Source organism: Cebidichthys violaceus, unplaced genomic scaffold (assembly GCF_023349555.1).
Source record: "Cebidichthys violaceus isolate CVI_PGR_0920_01 unplaced genomic scaffold, fCebVio1.0.p SCAF_1, whole genome shotgun sequence".
Classification (NCBI taxonomy): domain Eukaryota; kingdom Metazoa; phylum Chordata; class Actinopteri; order Perciformes; family Stichaeidae; genus Cebidichthys; species Cebidichthys violaceus.
The window spans coordinates 2,811,180-2,830,311 of NW_027176262.1; the positions used below are offsets into that span (position 1 = coordinate 2,811,180).

A 19,132-nucleotide genomic window follows, 5' to 3' on the forward strand; every position below is an offset into this window, starting at 1 on the left:
TCGTCGGGTTGCTGTGCTGGAGTTGTTACATAAACACAGAAAAAAGGTCAATCCACAACAGCCATCGCTTACAGTTAAAGTTCAGAATCTCATCAATTTGTAGTTTTTTTTTGGTAAAGTTTTAAAACCCCGATGTAACGAACCCCGTCTCATAACATGATCTGCTTCTTCCATTACTTTAAATATTAGAAGGAGCACTCTACTTATTAAGCATTGCACTTCTGTAATATCGGTGGACTCGTGACATTCATTCCTTCATTACCCACAATGCAACGCGACCACCAACTGTTCCAGCGTGGGTTAAGTTAGCAGAGGCTAATGTAGCCTGGAGCAGCTAGCCAAGATGGCAGCCTACGGTTCTGAAGAGTGAAGTCAGTTCTTCACGTCTTTAAAAAGCTGCATTCTCTCTAGTGTCCACCAGGGAGCGACTCCTCTGGTTGTATAGAAGTCTAGTCTAAAATGACTCTACTTCTCTCTTGATTTATTCCCTCAGTAAACATTGTAAACATGAGTTTATGGTCTCAATCTCTAGTTTACAGTCTTCTTCAATACAGCATGATGTTCATTTAGTACATTATGCTCCATTTAGAGTCAAACACACCATAGAGCAGGGGATGCTTTAGGGGCGGGGCTACACAGTGATTGACAGGTCTCGACCAGGTCGCTGCCACGGCGTTGTCCGTGCAACTTTAAACTTCACGTCTGGTAAGCGTCCTTCTATATCTAAACTATCTACAGAAGAGTCCTTGATTGTCTAGACGAACCCCCCCCCCCCCTGCTGTTAACAGATTTCCATTCATCGTCACGGAGGCGTGTTTGAAACTTCTCACTTCTGACATACGTTTAATAAACCTTCTCATAACACACACACGCTGCAGGCTGTTTACATTTTTGCTTTACTCATGCGTTATTTTATTCCCCACCCCCACCCCACCCTCCGCTTTGTGCCAAGCCCCGCCCCCCCGATGCGCTGCGATTGGCTGGCACTACTGTGCTGCGATTGGCCATCAGGCACGGGACGACGCCTCTCTGAAAAAAGAACCGAGAGCTTCCAGACTAATTGCATTCGGGTCTGGCGAGCTCCTGATAATTAATATCTAAATCACAGTTTTATATGCGAGTAAAAACAGCTCGACGAGCATCTGAAGCCAGACCATCATATTGTGCATCTGGAAGTCAGATTATTCACCGGGGTGACATTCTCCCCTCACACTAAACTGTGTTCTCTTAGCAGGACTCGCTGCTTTCATTCGCTCCTCTAGCTCCTCGTTCCCCCGGGGTGGAAACTCGTTGGAAAGTTCACAGATTAGTGAGATTTGTTGTGTGTACCTGGATCGCCATCGTTGCAGGAAACGGGATTATATTGTCACAACAAACAGTACAGAGCAGGCATCGAACCCATCGTCCAAGAACCAAAAGAACAGTGTTTTGACTTGTCTGCAATAGCGCCAAGATGTGTACGGCGACATCTACACTGGAGCTGTTTGGGTCTGGGATGTTCTGGAGAACATCCCTCTATAACACAAAGCAACAGAGCGAGTTAAAGTACCTGAGCTTCACTGATGAACAGAACTTGTCCAAATTTGAGGAGCAGTTCTTTTAAGTCTTTCCTGTCGGTCTGTTCTGTGTTCACTAGTGGGTCATTCTGCAGGTGAAATGATGGGAGTTGAAGGTCTGGAGTGTGGTGCAGGATATAGCGACCGTACCTGTTTCCGTTCCCGCTTGGTGGCGATGTGTTGGGGGGGCTGAGGAGGCGGTTGCTGCTGTTGCTGTTGCTGTTGCTGCTGTTGCTGTTGCTGCTGCTGCTGCTGCTGTTGTTGCTGAGGAGCCGGGTTCATAATGACGGGCGCCGACTGCACCGAGGGGGTGAACTGAGGCTGGGCGGGGTAGTAGGCCCCTGCTGTGGATCAGACGCAGACCAGAATGTAAACCAACACACACACACACACACACACACACACACACACACACACACACACACACACACACACACACACACACACACACACACACACACACGGCGGCATTACAGCGCTAATGTTCTGGAAGTCCTGTCGGGCTACTTGGAGGCAGTGAGGAAAGCCGCATCTAGAAACGTGACGGTTTTTATTTCTCCATGATTTGCAGAGCGACAGCTGCAGATGAGGTAAGAGCACGTTAATAAAGAACCAAAGAGGAGGACGTATCCTGTCAAATACTCCAGCACTGAGCAACTTTGAATCTACGTGAACGAAATTAAAAACGCAAATTTGTCGCTTTTTTTTTTTAGATCCCTATCGCAGAAGCGTTTCCGTGTTATTGTCACAACGTTTTGTCTAAAATAAACGAACGAGCAACGAATAAAACGAACAAATAAATAAAGAAATGTAGGGAATCAAAAAAGGACAAACACTGATATTATGTAACTGTAATCTCTCCATTATTGTGCCATTAATTAAATACCAAAACAATGTGAAACACATTATTAATATCTGACCATACAGGCAGATGGAAGGCCTCGTTTTCTGTTTGTGACTTTATTGTTTTTACAATGTGGGCGGAATGTGCAAATAAACGACGTTCAACTTCCCACCATGCCGTTCGGTCCAACGTGACTAATTCAGAAATGCTCGTTTTAACCCAAAGATATCCATGACCAAAAAAAAAAAAAAAAAAAAAGTAGTTTTTTTATTTATCCACCGATCCCTTCAGCTCCACACTTTGTCTCCAGGCAGTCTGAGTAACAGACCAAAATAAAAGTATCACATGACTGTAATTAAAGTTCTCTTCTTCTTATCGCCATCTTCAAATCATCAGAACAAGTTCTCACGACACCACTGATCGGGTCAGACCTGGATTATATTGAAACCCCCCCCCTTTCTTTACGTGTTGGAAGTGAATGCAACGGTCAACAGAAGCAAAACATGGCACCCGGAAGACCCCTCGGACCACGACGACAAGAGCCAGCTTTGCTGCTGCCTCCGTCAGCCTCCGTCAGCCTCCACGGTCAATAATGTCAACATCCACCCACTCGGTGACGTTACCTGGCCCTGTGACCGGCCTCGGCTCATAGTTCAGAACCGCTCGTAGCCACACTTTAAAAAAAAGAAAGAAAAGAAAACCAGAATCCTCAGATTGCAGAGGCCTCTCTCTGCCTCTTCCTCCTCCTCCTCCTCAGTTCAGTGTAACTCACATTACTGAGTCTGCATTGTTGACCAGGGGCAGCGCAGCCTAAATATAGGCAAAAAAACACCAGACCGGCTGGGAGGGGGGGAGAGCGCGTGAGAGAGAGAGAGAGAGAGAGAGAGAGGGGGAACGGGAGGGAAGACGGACGGAGGGAGAGAACGAGAGAGAACATAGCATGCCAAAAAAAAATAAATAGAAAGCCAGAGAGACTTTTCTTGGACGGCGTCCCGATACGATAAGAGAGACCGTCAAGACCACTACCTACCCTCAGAGTCCTGCTGCTCTCCAGACCCTCGGTTCCCCATGTTGAACGCCTGCTGAATGCAGAACCGTGTACGGACAGAGGAAGAGGGGGGGAAAAAAAAAAAAGAAGGAAGAAAAAAGGAAGAGGGGGTTTCTGTTCAAACCCCCTCTCTGAACGTCTTCCTGTCCTCTCTACAGGTGCCCTCTCACAACGACTTCTCTGAACGCTCAGCCCTCCCTCCCCCCCTCCCTCCCCCTCTCAGCGGGTCGCTCCTCCCCCTGACCTTCCTGGTTCCTCCCTCGCCTTTCACTTGTTTTTTTAACCTCTCTCCCTCCCCTCTCTCCCTCCCCCCTCTCACCCTCTCCACAGCGTACGCCGGCAGCCCGAGCTAAACTATTCGGTCGTGTCGTTCACAGCGGCTCTGATCCGCGCCGGCATCCCCGGCTGCTCCAGAGAGCAGAGCGCTGGGCCGGGAGTGAGCGCAGCAAAGCACTCAGCTTTTGGGGAGGGGTCTTAAAAATAGTCGCCCTACTCCGTCAGCAACGGTGTGTGTGTCTGTGTGTGTGTGTGTTTTACTCGACTGCTAGAAAAGGAGGCCATGGTGAGACAGACTGCACCACTTAAGAGGACCAGAGGGGGGTGTTGGAATGACACTCTGAGGTTGTTAGTGAGCCGTTAGCGGAGCGTTGTGGCGGCGGTTCCTCGAGGCAAAAACAGCTGAATCATTTCCAGGTCAACAATGAATCTGTTTTGCATTTTCTCGTCTCCTGATAAAACCTGAAAAACAGCCGTGGACACCTTCACAGCCAGCACCAGCGGTCCCACGAGAGACACGAGAGCTTGAATCTCTCTCTGTCACATGACCGGTTATTCGGGGGTCATGTGAGAGCCCCGCGTCGTGACTCGCAGAGTGACAAAACATCCTCCCTCCCTCCCAACACAAAACACACCACCTCCCCCAGAGATCCACTAAAGTCTGGCAGAGGCCGACCAACACCACAGACGTAGGAGGCCGCGACTGCGCCACCGTGAAGAGACGGTGAAGGAGTTCAGACGCGACCCGCTGTTCTGGGATCTGCAGTTTGTTGTGTCGCTTTAAATTTCGAGGCACACTTAAAGATGGATTCAGGGATTCAGTTTATAGGTGAACTTTATAGGCCGACACGCCTCAGGCAGTCGACGCCTCACCTTCATTTAGCTGACATATAACAAGTGCATTTAACCCCCAAAATTACAGGACTCAAACATGCTGCAGGTGAGGAGAAATAAAAGCAGAATCCTCCACATTATTGCATCCTCATAACCTAGAACTCCCCTTCTTCTAAAAGACATTAGACACGTCAACAGGACATTGTTATTGTCCAGAAAACAGCGTACATTTGATTTAACCGATCTACGGTCAGCTAGTAGTTTTAGGATGTTTCCTACATGAATGTAAACCAGTTATACTCAACACAAGTAACCCTTTTTTTTTTTTTTTGCCTGCTGCATTTCACACCAACTGCCCTGAAAACACCAGACAGAAGTATGAAGAAGCCGACGATTTGAGTTCCCAAACAGCAGATTTTATAAGCGCTCACCACACTTACGCAGGTGCAGAGGTATTTCTCTTTTAAAAGCACGGCGCTCCTACGCTGGGGTGCAACAGGCCGTGAAACGGAAAGCCCATCAGGAAGAACTGTGTGTTTACAGTCCTGTACTGAGGCCGGCGCATTCTACTGCTGATGAGCTACAGTTTAAACAAAGACAACACATAGCTGGGATGCCTGTTGCTGGGGTGAGAGAAAGGAGGGGGGGGGGGGGGGGGGTGTGAGAGGGGGGGTTCAGCAAGTTTGTTGTTTTCAGGGTATCGTCACTTCTTGTGACACACCGACACTCGGCGACCTCTAGAGGGCGGCACGACACACGGGATCACCGGGCACACGTCTGTAGTGCGACTGGATTCAGGAGCAGACGTGTGTGTGTGTGTGTGTGTGTGTGTGTGTGTGTGTGTGTGTGTGTGTGTGTGTGTGTGTGTGTGTGTGTGTGTGTGTGTGAGTGGGTCAGGTGAGGCCCCAGGTAGAGCCTCTTACCATAAGTACCATATTCAGCGGGGCTGGTGCCGGGGTAGAAGCCCGGGGTGCCTGCTGGGACCGGGTACTGCTGGGGCGTGGCCACGTAGGTCGCTGACCGGTACTGAAAGGAATCAAGAGGAGGAGGAGGAGGAGGAGTGGAAGACGGTCAAAGATGATGGTCAATGTCTTCTTGATGTAGAAGTTCTATTGTTTTTGTTGCTGCCGTTTACGTTCCTCATGACGCAAATTCAAAAAGCTCTATATTATATGAGAAGACATGAGGAAAATGTCGCTGGTGAGTCGCGTTAGCTCAGCTGTCCATCGTACCGCGTGTCTCTGACAAAACAAACTGTCTCTACCTGTCCCGGTATGAAGTAGGCGGCTCCCTGCGGCGAGCTGGGGAAGGGCAGCTGCTGCCCGGGGATCATCATCATCTGAGAGCCGGGGCCCGGCTGGTAGACGTGGGTGGGCGTCACGGGCCGGGGGCCGCTGTTGGGAGGGATGCCCCGAGGCCCGCTGCTGGGTGGCAGGCTGGCCCTGTTGGTGTAGTAGGGCTGGAGGGAGAGGGGGGGGGAGAACATGTAGACGATAGAGAGGGAGACGAGAGAGAGAGAGAGAGAGAGAGAGGACGATGTGGGAAGAGGAGCGGGATGGAGAGACAAACCAATAGATTATTAGTTACCTTTCTGAAACCAACATAACAATCCTCCCCCATGCCCGTCTCGGACTTGTATCTCTCGGACCGAGCTGGTCCAGCCTAACAGCTCGGCCCATAGCTCGTCCCTGAATCTGTGTGGCTGGAATCCAACTGGGAACATATTGCCTGCCAGAAGAGATAAAGCAGCTAACGCGGGTTCATTCAGAGCCTCCTCATTGACATTCTGCTGCCGGTGCCTGGGAAGCTCAGCGCCGCTGTGCCGAACCCGAACGCGACACCGAGCCAACGAAGGCCCACAACAAACTGCAGAACATTGGACACATATTGAACTCGAGACGGTGAGGGAGGAGGGGAGAAAAAAAAACTGGAAGAAAAGAGGAAATTGAGTTACCTGTAGCGACCTGAAGCCTCCCTTCAGCAGCGCAAACACAGGCCACACAGAGACACATCAAATGGAAGCAATAAGGAGGGAGGAGATGGGGGGTGGGGGGGTGGGGGAGAGAGAGAGCACCACAATCAGTTAGAGCAAAGCACCCAGAAACTGTCCATCCTGAGCCAAGCCGTGAATTCACAAGCAGCATGCAGAGAATAGGCAGAGCGGTGAATCCAACATGAACCGGGGCTAGCTTCTCTTTTAACAGCATGCAGACTGAGACTAGAGCAGAAGAAGTGGAGGACGGGCAAACATTCACATCCATCACAATGTTTGTCATCAGCAAGTAAATCATTTTCCTCATTAAGACTTTTTGGGGAGAAACTACTCTACGTCTAAATATCTCCCAAAAGCTCACAATCGGTGTCATGTGTTTTTATAGGAGTGGAAGAACACCGTGCAGCCTCTGTCATCTCTACTGCCTCTAACACACACAGAGACACACAGAGACAGACAGACACAGACAGAGACACAGACACAGACACAGACACAGACACAGACACACACACAGACACACACACACACACAGAGACAGACAGAGAGACACACACACACACACACACACACACACACACACACACAGAGACACACAGAGACAGACAGAGACAGACAGAGACAGAGACAGAGACACAGACACACACACACACACACACACACACACACACACACACACACACACACACACACACAGAGAGACAGACAGACAGACAGACAGACACACACACAGAGACAGACAGAGACACACAGAGACAGACAGACACACACACACACACACACACACACACACACACACACACACACACACACAGAGACACACACACACACACACAGACAGACAGACAGACAGACACACACACAGAGACAGACACACAGAGACAGAGACACAGAGACAGACAGACAGACACACAGAGACAGACAAACAGACAGACAGAGACACAGAGACAGACACACAGAGACAGACAGACAGACAGACAGACAGACAGACACACACACACACACACACACACACACACACAGAGACAGACAGACAGACACACAGAGACAGACAGACAGACACACAGAGACAGACAGACAGACAGACAGACAGACAGACAGACACACACAGACACACACGTTACAGGATAGGAGCTGCCGTTAGTACCTGTTGGTGTATAGGTCGGGGCCCTGGGGCAAACTAGAGGAGGAGAGGCAGACAGGACAGAGGTTTAAAAAAAAGACAAAAAAGCACCAGATCCATGCTTCACCCTCCACTGACGGGCTTCTTCTAGTTAAAAACCACGGCCCTTAAAGGGACAGTCCGGCTTGTTTAGAGCAGGGTTGTATGAGGTACTGCAGTAGATGTTTTCACTGCTTTACCTCGCCGTCTGAAGCAGTTTTAACCACCTATGCTCTCTTCAAAGCCACGAGACTCCGTTGACAAAAACAAGTCATTTCACCGCGTAGAACGCTGAAGTTACCGGTCTACCGCTGCCTCCGTCGGTTACTATGTTTGTGTGACTTTGGTGTATTAAAGCGGAGCTCAGATTCACCAAAAGTACACACACAGTAACACAAACAAGGTAACCGTTGAAGGCCTTGGTAGACCAGCGAACCCCCCGTGTCTTCAAAGGTAAAATAGCTGGTTTTGTCAAAGGAGACCGGTGGCTTTGACGGCTTCGGTTTACCCCTCGGAAAGAGATCCGTTTCTCCAAAACACAGACCGCGGATGAATACGTCATACAACCTCACGGCCAAACGATCCCTTTTCACGCCTAATATATGAATTTCTGATCAAACAGTCGGAAGAAAGCTGAACAGGAGGAGTTTCAGCTTTCCAGCGCTGACAGCCACGCACACTGAAGCAACCGCTTCTTGATTTGTTTTACCCAACTGCTTAGCAAAGTACTTACAATACAGCAGAGTTATTTTAAGAAATGTTAAAATGTGGGTCGGCTGGGGTCGTGGGCCTACCTGTCGGGGCTGCGGCGCCGGGTTCATTTGTGGAGGCGGTGGGGTGGCAAACACAACAGAAGGGGGCTGCCCGGGGGGGAATGAGGGCTGCAAGAGACAGGAAGTGATGTCAACAGCAGTAAACAAAAAGCAGGGATGAGGTACATAACAGCCCCCCCTTTTTGTCTTTGTCTTAAAAGAGTCAACACAGGACGTTTAAGTGGCAATATGTGGAGTTTCTGTTTTGTTTCTGACGTCGACAATATTGCTTTACCTGCGACAGGCCGGGGGAGGGGGCGGGGTGGGGGTTGGAGGGGGGTCCTGTTAGAGGCTGTGGTGCTTTATTCATTTCATGGAGTTCTGCATGGGGAGGCGGATGTGGACCTGTGTACAAATCTGACGAGGGAGAGGACAAGTTAAATGGTTATCAAGCTGAAACGTCACATTTGATACCACAGCGGAGAGAACGACGACGTGAGGCCATGTGATGCTGACAGGAATTAGAGAACTGGTAAAGGTCTTACTTACATTAATGAATCCTTTTAAAGGTCCTTAGTGCGGTTACACCGAGGAACGTTGTTTCCTAGGAGACGGACAGAAAGGGAAGCCTTGTTAGCAATTAGCATGTATTGGCTAATGGCACATTCCAACGACTTCACAGCATCCATAATAATCTAATAAAAAGGTACTGTGTACCAAAAAGATGGAGGATTGAAAAGCTCGTATTCTTTAGATAAACTGCCAGAATGACGCCGTTAGTCGTAGCCAGTAGCTGGAAAAAACAAGACTATAGTCGGATTTCAAGTTTCCGACGGTTCTTGAACACATCAAGTACAATTAGACTAAAAAAAAGCAGCCAGACCGAAGCTTCAAATTGTGATATTTCATCAAAAAAACACATGTTTTATAATACAAGTCTGACATCATTACAGTATGAAACGTCCCAAAAGTTTAGCTTGTTTTTCAGAGCTGGAGTATTACAGACAATGAGACGCGCTCAGTCCATTTTCACGGGATTAATCCAGGTGGGTCAGAGTTACACCTGTAGCTCACATGACATCAGCCCACAGAGGGTCCAGTTCACCCGACGACATACAAGCTTCCAATCCAGAACAACCAGTAATCTGAATTCTTCTGCCCGTCAGAGAACACGTGACGTCAGCTCCGCTTTCCAACGTTTTCGTGCCGACGGCTCAGCAGAAAGTGAGTATTTACCCACAAGCAACCGGAGGCCAAAGTGAACCGGCTGCAAAAAGAACAACAAACAAACAACACAATCACTTCCAACCTTTAAAAAAAAGGTCCCAGGACACATAACGCCCCAGTAAAATGTGTCCACTTGACATCACGCCTGCATTATTTATCTGCGGCACCATTTTGGTAGTGCAGTAGTAACTGTTTATTGTGGGACGTGTCCAACCGATGTACAGTCCATTTAATGAGGACACAACTTGTAATGACACAGTTGTGATGCATTAGATGGACCGGAGGAACAAACTCTCTGAGCTGCAGCGTTGGTCACAATGACTCGTCGCCCCGCTGACCCATGGATCACTGCATGACTCCAGTGCAGTCATCCTCCTTCCGTTCTACGGTCCTTGTAACAGCGACACATTTGGTATTTATAGCGCGGCCCAACATTATATCTGTGACACTCTCTCTCACACACACACACACACACACACACACACACACACACACACACACACACACACACACTCCCTTCCTTGGTACACACACCACACACCACACACACACACGCGCAGCAGTGTAAAAAGCCTGAGTCATGATGAGTCTGGGAGGAGGAAATCACGCTGCAGAAATGGTTGTAATTTCTGCCCCTGTAACCATGAACACACACACACACACACACACACACACACACACACACACACACACACACACACACACAGTGCCTGTTAGAGAGCACCTGTACGTCTCCCAACTCGTCCCTTGCTTCACGATCTCAACTACTACTACACACACACCTGTGAAGCTTCTTGCACAGCTGCGTCACCATCACGGTGAAAGCATCTGTCCACAGAGAGAGAGAGACAGAGAGAGAGAGAGAGAGACAGACAGAGAGACAGACAGAGAGACAGAGACCAGGCAAAGTACTAAAAGAAAAAACCTCTGTGGTAGTTCCTGCTGCAGCAGGTGTCTCCAGAACAACATCACACACACACACACACACACACACACACACACACACACACACACACACACACACACACACACACACACACACACACACACACACACACACACACACACACACACACACAAAGGTGAAAAGGAATACCAGCTGTCACTGTGGCGGTGGGTACAGATAATGGATTCCAACTCATACAGCCAGATGAGGATCCCGGCTGTTTGTATTCTCTGCATACGTTGTGTTATCTACACGCTACGGGACGCTTCACCCCGGAGCGGTGAGACGTGGCCGGCTTCTTAAACAACTAGTGGGCCGATGACGCAGCACACCGTCAGCACCGCACTCATTACCGTAGTCTGCAGAATTAATGACAAGTAGACATCAGTACACATCCTGGGAACAGTTTGGAGCGCTGCACAGCGGAACTGGTAAAAAAATAAATAAAAAAGCCAGAGAGCCCACTTTTGTCTTTTTGCAAGAATCTGTGTTTTAGGAGACCCCCCCCCCCCCCCCCAATTCACACACAGTTTAGTCATCTGAGCTGGTCTGAGATTTAGCCACCAGCTCCACTGCTGGTGAAACATGTGGCTTCAACTGTTGCGTAACCCTGCATGCACAGGGAGGAGGAGGAGGAAGAAGAGGGGGAGGAGGAGGAGGAACATTTGAAGAAGAAGTTGGTCACGTCACCCATACATGGTGTAACATATGGATGTATTTTAAGAACTGGATACCCCTGAGATGGCGTCCATTCAGTCCAATGAGAGTTGGTTGCATGCGGCAAAAAAAAGAAGAAGAAGGTTTCAAGCTCCTGGGGTTTTTACTTCCAACGTACGTGAATCAAATGAATATGCGTAGTGGGGTTTCTCCCTCTGACCCCGCCCACAAGTTCCTGATTCTGGTTATAGTATAAAGCCTTCATAACAGACCTTGTTTGCAGTTCTGTCAACGTTTGTTACTGACGTCTCTTTTACCGCGTTAGTTTCTCGCTGCAATACCACAAGTGACCACCGGGTAACGGAAAAGAGGCTACGCGGTGGCACGGTATCCGGTTCTCGTTATTCAACTGTTGCCAGTCTGGACAGAACTTTTTCCTCCTCCTCCTCCTCCTCCTCCGGACTCAGTTCTGGAACAAACCTAGCCTTCATCCAGCCCCGGTCCTCCACACACAATCTAGACTTCCTCTCAGCTTTAGAGCAAACTAAGCCTTCCTTTAGTCTTAACGGCAAAATCTGGTCCTCCTCTATCCCCGTCCAAAGCCTAATCTAGCTCACGCTCCAGAACAAATTCAACACCATCCACGCTGAGAACTAAGCAACATTCAGCTGCCTGGGGAAGTCAGTTTAAAAAAACACAAACACATGAGTCACCGGCTTTATCTACGTGGTCTGCTGCAGATGTCACGATACTTTGAAAATGTAACAATATCCATAACACATGGTTGCTTATAATGCACATTCACACACCGATTCCTCAGCTTTTGATAAAAATCTCAATTTGACTTTCAGTAACTCCTCTGTTATACGCAGTTCACCGGCCTGCAGGCTGTGCATTTTAAATCTCAACCAACGATCTGAGATGAGACGACATGCTCGCAGTCCTTTTGTTCTCAGACCACAGAGACACAGAAGACAATTGGATTTTCCACGATCACATTATCAAGCGTTGAGTGTCAGTGACGAGCACTCGTCAGGGAAACGTGGATGTCTAGCTCCACGCGTCATCACACCAGCACAGCCCGTCTCTCTCTCTCTCTCCCTCCCCCCATGTTCTTCAAGCTGAATACACATTCTGCCGAAACCCACACAAGCCCCCGACTCTCTGAGCTTTACAAGTTCCACAACAGGAAGCTCAGTAGTGTCCTTGTGTCAGGAACACTGCGACAGCCTGGCTCAGCTTCTTACTAGTCGTCGTATTCGCGTCACTCCGACTAAAGCAGGTGTGAGATCACTGCGTAGCATTCTCCTGGGCTGATGAATGGTGCTCAGGGATTAATGTCTGTATGTAACCAAAGACTTGGGTGAAAAACAACAACAACATCATCATCATCATCATCTGCCTAGATTAGCATAGGAAACTGCATCCATTTTGGACCCACACTCTCAAGCTAAGGTCACATGTCTGCAGCCTTTTAACGTCACCCTGCTGCAGAAAAGCAGCTTTAAACATGAACAAACCACATGTCATCGCTCAAACAACGCTCACTGCCCACTGATACAACATCGGTGTGTCTGATCAATCTGTGGGGACACGTTTGCAATGGTACAGGGGCGTGTCTGCGGTGTCTACACACACACACACACACACACACACACACACACACACACACACACACACACACACACACACACACACACACATATATATCAGCATTGAATTGTAATAAACACGCATATATCAAACGTTCGGTCACACCAAACACGGTTGGCGAAGACGTGCTGCTGCTGTGTGTGTTGTGCAGTTAGCCATGTTGCTAACTTTCCTATAGGCCCAATCTGGATTCCACCACGTGCTTTCTCCTCCTATTGGCGCGATGACTGCCCGGCTTCATGCCAGCCACGCCTCAGCCGATACGGTCTAATGACAACCACCCTGCTGTGCTTAATATAAACCATAAAGCACACCGCGCTGAACAGACGACGCTGGGTGGAGACACAGGAGGTCGAAATCGTGCACCAATGAAGGGGAATGCTGACCTAAAGATTAAGCGAAAGTTACCGGTTATTAGCGCGTGCATGCGGATGCAGTAGCTCAATATGCTACACACACACATTCAGTACCTATGCTTCATAGCTTCACCTAGCTAGGTGGTACACACACGCACATACGCACACAGCAGCAGTGCTGTCAACGGTGTCGTGACAATGAGTAACCTAACGTTACCGTAAACGAGCCAGAATGAGTCAGACTTTCGCAGCCCAACACCTCGCCCAGTTTAAACAGCAACATCACCCACCTGGGCAGCTCTACGGTAGAAATGATGTGGGGAACAAATCACACGTTCATCAAGGTTTTAAAACCATAATTCCTGCATGCGTGTTAGAGCTGCTGACAATATGATATACCGGCACATATTGTGTTGACTGTCTGGCTCTCTAAACGGAGAGAAACCGTGCTTCTGCACGAACTGGAAGACTGGATCACAACCAGATCTTTTAACCACGGTTAATACTTTACCGCCTAATATAAACGGTTTCAAATCGCCATGGCATGTCTGAAGACATCAAGAAATCAGCAATCCTTCTATTTGCAACCAACAGCTGTCAACGTGCATGTTTTTTTTTTATTTTATTTTTGCAACCAGACGAGCAAACACGAGAATACACAAACTCCGTCACCTTCTACTGGGAGGTGCACAAACACGGCTTCGACACAACTAGCATGGTTTAACCTACTGCTATCTATAGCCTACCGTGGGAGCTAGCAAGCTAGCTAGCAATCGGTTATTGGGTTGGTTTGGCCAGCTAGCATTACAAACAAAACAAAAATCACGTTAACCGACGAAAACAACAACATTGTGACGCGACAGTCAACGTGTCAACAACCAAATAGAATACATTACACACAATATGAATACATTTCTAAACGTGGGTGTCTATCGTAGCGTGTTAGCTTGCTAGCCGGAGCTAGCTAAAGTGAAGAAAGAACACCCACGTCGCGTTAGCATGGAATGCTAGCTAGCCATGCTAGCCAGCTAATCCCTGAAAACACAGCAAGGAACAGCAGCAAAACCAGTGAAGAAGACATATCTTAGATATATCTCTTGACTAAAAAGCCAAAACATAGACACGCCTGTCCCCCCGGAGTCTCTTTCAAACAGCGACTTGACATACATGTGATATTTTTGAGCATTTTGATAAAGAATCTCGCTCAGGACCGCGGCGTTACCTTTCTCTCCTTGAGTCCGCAGAGCCGGACGGACGGAAAATCTTCCCGGAAGCCGGTAGCTAGGTACTTCCGGCGAAAAATCCCATCACGTGAAACTTTCCGTGTAATCGTCTCCTCGGCTGTAAATACTGTATTTTACATGAGGTTGATCTGTATTGTGTTTTAATATTTTAATGGTATCATGAATACATTTAAAACGTAATTTTTTAAAGTTCTATTATTTTCATACAGATACAAATAAGGAATATTTAACTTAGTAGTGTATTAGAATAATTTTAAAATTATATATATATAATATTATATATATATATATATATATATATATATAATATTATATATATATATATAATATATATATATATATATATATATATATATATATATATATATATATATATATATATATATATATATAATAAAGAAAGTACATAAAAAAATGATCAGAAGATAAATCTGGTCTCAGGCTAAAATCTTATTTAAAATAATATTTAAAAAAAAAAAAGTCTTTCAGGGTAAACTGAATATATATGTATTTATATTTAATGTATTTTTCGTATTTCAGCATAGGGGTTATCTGTATTGTGTTTGCGTGTGAACGACAAGCTTTTAATACTTTAATTAATGTTACTATAAGGACATTTAAAATGTTTGTTTTTTTGAAAGCCAAGTTTGCATTTTTTCACACAGATAAAAATAATGAATGTTTAATTGTACCTTAGTTTGAATAAGCTCCCATCTATATACCTTAATGCATCTTGTATTGGAATAGTTGTTAAATTATAATTAAGCTACAAATATGTTATATTATAGGTTAAATAAATATATATATATATTATATATATAATTATAATAAAGAAAACACATTTTTTAAATTGTCAGAAGATAAATCTAGCCTCAGGCTAAAAACTTATTTAAAATTAAAACAAACATAAAGTCTTTCAAGGTAAACTGAACTCAGTGACATTAAAGACCAAGAACACACGGAGTCATTTATTTAATAAACCTGAGAGCAGGTTCATGCAGAGGCCAAACATGCTCCATAAAAGTTTAGAAAAGAAACATTTACACATGAAACCTATTTGCAGTCCTGCCTGAGTATTTCAACTGGAAGCTAGAGGTTACCATTTATTACTTATGTTTATAAACATCTTATTAACTTATTTAAACTAGTAGATATGCAGCAGATGTCTCAGAAACAAAGAAAAAGGTAAACAAATGTCTCACATGTTGCTTTTCTCTATAAATATGTATTTGGGTGTTTTATTTATGTGCATGTAAAGAATATTTACAGATATGTGAAGAGTTTTATTTCCTTAATGACTGAACCGCTCCTCCTTGTGGAGAACCTGCAGTCTGCTTAATTTAAATCCCAATAAACACTTTGTATCTGAATCAACGCGACACACAGACGTCACATTTCCACCACGCGGGTCTGAGTTTTTATTTTTGAGTCAACCTTTTACAGTACTGTAACAAAAAACAAAAAATACAAATAAAAACAGAAGCAAAAAAGGTGATGATGATGATGAATACATACTTTTGAACTCTCTTATTACAAAAGATGACGTGGACTGAGCCGCTGTTACTCAGTTGCTGAACTGGTGAACTTTTGAACTGGCCTCCGGTCGGTCAGACAAGCCGGTTCAGTGCATGTGGATCAGAATTAGAGCAATGAGGAAACCCATCTATGCAGAGTGGAATACGGTCCCGGGTTTAGCCTCCCTGTGTCCTCCCAGTCCAATGAACCAGACGCCCCAAACAACGACCGCTGGAGCCGGGCCACAGACAGCAGAGAGAAGACACAGCGAGGAGGAGGAGGAGCAGGAGGAGGAGGAGGAAGGATAGGCCTGTCTTGCTCTTTTCAGCCATGCAGTACACAACTAAATAGAACTGCCAAGAGCCATGGAGGGCTACCCTTACACACACACACACACACACACACACACACACACACACACACACACACACACACACACACACACACACACAGAGAGAGAGAGGGGCCAGTGAGAATGATTCAGTCTAGGTTTCATAGTTGGGGTTCTTGCGCAGGATAACAAAGCCCTCCAGGATGGGGGTGACGGGGAGGTACTCCTCTGTGGCCAGCTCCGCCCTCTCTCCGTGGGCCAGCAGCACCGGCGTGGTGTGCGTCTGGAAACCCGTGATGGCCTTTGGCTTTCCCGCCTGGCCGACGACATCCACGGCCTGTAGACAAAATCACACACACACACACACACACACACACACACACACACACACACACACACACACACACAACCATGTTAAAACAGACATTTCCACTTGAATTTTTGTTGCTCATGAAATTCCATAACTTCTCCGTCATTCCTGCATATGTATTCTGGATGAATAGCTTAAACGAATGATGAGAAGACTTGACACCAGTCTCGTGTTTGTCCGTTAAATGTGAAGCAGGAGAATGCACTCCAACTGGCTCCAGCTACGTATTTTAAAACGGTCAGACACGAGAAGCGGCACCGGTCCTCTCGTCTCATTCGCAGCAAGGAAGCTTGGAAAGCAGAATTTCTACTAATGTCCGCCGGGCTTCACCTGTCCGACTCTGACTGACACCGGCAGCGGTCGCAGCTCCTCGTCGAAGGTGACCAGCATACGCGGCTGCATGGCTGCTACCAGCCCGTAGAGAATGTAGTGAGACTTCCCCAGGATGACTGTAACGCACACAGTGAACACAAGGGGGGGGGGGTTAGAATTCTAAAAACACAAAAGTGGACAACGTGAAGCGTGCGCTGAGGCAGCAGGAGGAGAGTGAACTGACTGTTCTTGACGTCGAGGAAGGAGACGAGCACGGTGAGCAGCCCGGCCACGGCCACCTGACTCATGAGCTGCCGGTCGCTGTGGTAGGGACAGAGCGTCAGTGTGCCTTTGCCCAGGTGAGTCAGGCCCTGCGGAGGCACAAACGGCGAGAGTCAATACAGTTACGCTCGTTACGAACGTTTCCCCCGGAGAAAAAAAAAAAAAAAAGAGCACACAGAGCGTCTCCACCCACCTGAGCCAGTCGGACCATGAAGAGGTTGTTGGGGTCTTTGGCGTGGTACTGGGCCAGCTGGCGCAGCATGGCGGCCAGACGGGCGTTATTTGTGCCTGAGGAAATGGAAAAGATGAGGAGCCTGTTGAATACGCTGAGGGAGGGAACACTAGAGGCACTAAGGAGAGGGAGCAGTGTGCGTCATCGAAAATGATTTATTTAAATCGTACTATTTGTATTGCTTGTTATCCCCGTTTTGTCTTTTTCACCTCCACCTCCAGGGTTTAGTGTTGCTGCAGCAGTGGACAAACACAGTTACTGTTGCTCTCTGTAACACGACTTACCGCTGCCCACCATGCCCATGGCGAAGATGGAGTTGTGGGACACCTCAGGGTCGGCGTCGTGGGAGAACTTGCTGAGGGTGTCCAGGATGTTCAAACGAGGGTTGGACACGGAGATGAGGGCCAGGGCGAGGGGCACCGCTCGCCTCAGGGTGGGCTCACCGTACCGCAGCTGAGGAAAGCGAACAACCAAGAGAATATGACATGAAAGGTGGTGAGATGGAGGAATAAGAACTTATTCAGTACAGGGGGGGCAAACTTGTCAGCTTTTGGCAAAAAACAGGAAGTACCCCGAGCAGAAAGCAACCCGAACAGGAAGTTCCCTGAGCAGGAAGTACGCTGAGCAGGAGGTACCCTGAGCAGGAAGTACCCTGAGCAGGAGGTACCCTGAGCAGGAAGTATGCTGAGCAGGAAGTACGCTGAACAGGAAGTACCCTGAGCAAGAAGTACCCTGAGCAAGAAGTACCCTGAGCAAGAAGTACCCTGAGCAGGAAGTACGCTGAACAGGAAGTACGCTGAACAGGAAGTACGCTGAGGAGGAAGTACCCTGAGGAGGAAGTACCCTGAGCAAGAAGTACCCTGAACAGGAAGTACCCTGAGCAGGAAGTACCCTGAGCAGGAGGTACCCTGAGGAGGAAGTACCCTGAGCAGGAAGTACCCTGAGCAAGAAGTACCCTGAACAGGAAGTACCCTGAGCAGGAGGTACCCTGAGCAGGAGGTACCCTGAGCAAGAAGTACCCTGAACAGGAAGTACGCTGAACAGGAAGTACCCCAAACAGGAAGTACCCCGAGCAGGAAGTACCCCCAAACTCCTGTCCCTCCTTCATTATGTGTGTAACAGTAAGAAGACATACATTCTAATGGGGTTTTTTACTTTATGCTAAAATAGACTTTAAATGCCACCTGAACCCTCTCGGGCGTTCACATCTTCGTCACATCTTCGTCACCTCTTCCTGCAGCAAAGGTTCAGGAAAACAACAGCAGAATAGAAAGCTCGACAGTGAGCTGTGCTACTGACCAGATGTCCAAATGTCCGCAGGGCCATCTCTGAACCGATCTCCTCCCCCATGGCAATCAGGGCAATACCAAGAACAGCAACACCCTGAGAGGAGCAACATGAAAGCATCCATAACGTGGCTGATGAAGGACTACAGAGACTACATCATGATGTTTGAGGGGAACCCTGGTACCTGGTGGGAGCCCATGTCAGCAGCAGTCTCCTTCTTATCTTTGTCCTTCTTATCCTTCTTGTCCTTGTCCTCCT

The 19,132-nt window shown here is 47.5% G+C and overlaps 2 protein-coding genes across 7 annotated transcripts in view; both read right to left on the reverse strand.

The window, feature by feature from the left end:
* LOC137869061 (eukaryotic translation initiation factor 4 gamma 1-like) overlaps positions 1 to 14,562 on the reverse strand; it is a 31,440-nt gene extending 16,878 nt beyond the window's left edge. Inside the window, exons 1-9 of one of the 6 annotated variants that reach the window (XM_068706182.1) lie at positions 14,524 to 14,562; positions 9,012 to 9,066; positions 8,758 to 8,879; positions 8,505 to 8,591; positions 7,696 to 7,728; positions 6,513 to 6,533; positions 5,823 to 6,017; positions 5,491 to 5,584; positions 1,707 to 1,900 (exon numbers count right to left, since the gene is read on the reverse strand). In XM_068706182.1, coding sequence (XP_068562283.1) covers positions 1,707 to 1,900; positions 5,491 to 5,584; positions 5,823 to 6,017; positions 6,513 to 6,533; positions 7,696 to 7,728; positions 8,505 to 8,591; positions 8,758 to 8,832 — 699 coding nt within the window. In that variant the 5' untranslated portion in view covers positions 8,833 to 8,879; positions 9,012 to 9,066; positions 14,524 to 14,562. Of the gene's footprint in view, positions 1 to 1,706; positions 1,901 to 3,430; positions 3,624 to 5,481; positions 5,585 to 5,822; positions 6,018 to 6,145; positions 6,294 to 6,512; positions 6,534 to 7,695; positions 7,729 to 8,504; positions 8,592 to 8,757; positions 8,880 to 9,011; positions 9,067 to 14,523 lie in introns of those variants that run through there. The other 5 variants (XM_068706174.1, XM_068706191.1, XM_068706201.1 and 2 more) reach the window with 5 other exon arrangements.
* Positions 14,563 to 15,934: 1,372 nt separating this feature from the next.
* The window catches only part of psmd2 (proteasome 26S subunit ubiquitin receptor, non-ATPase 2), a 3,925-nt gene continuing 727 nt past the window's right edge, over positions 15,935 to 19,132 (reverse strand). The window contains exons 2-8 of the mRNA XM_068734456.1: positions 19,059 to 19,130; positions 18,887 to 18,970; positions 17,872 to 18,040; positions 17,549 to 17,643; positions 17,318 to 17,444; positions 17,092 to 17,210; positions 15,935 to 16,728 (exon numbers count right to left, since the gene is read on the reverse strand). Coding sequence (XP_068590557.1) covers positions 16,546 to 16,728; positions 17,092 to 17,210; positions 17,318 to 17,444; positions 17,549 to 17,643; positions 17,872 to 18,040; positions 18,887 to 18,970; positions 19,059 to 19,130 — 849 coding nt within the window. The 3' untranslated portion in view covers positions 15,935 to 16,545. The remainder of the gene's footprint in view (positions 16,729 to 17,091; positions 17,211 to 17,317; positions 17,445 to 17,548; positions 17,644 to 17,871; positions 18,041 to 18,886; positions 18,971 to 19,058; positions 19,131 to 19,132) is intronic.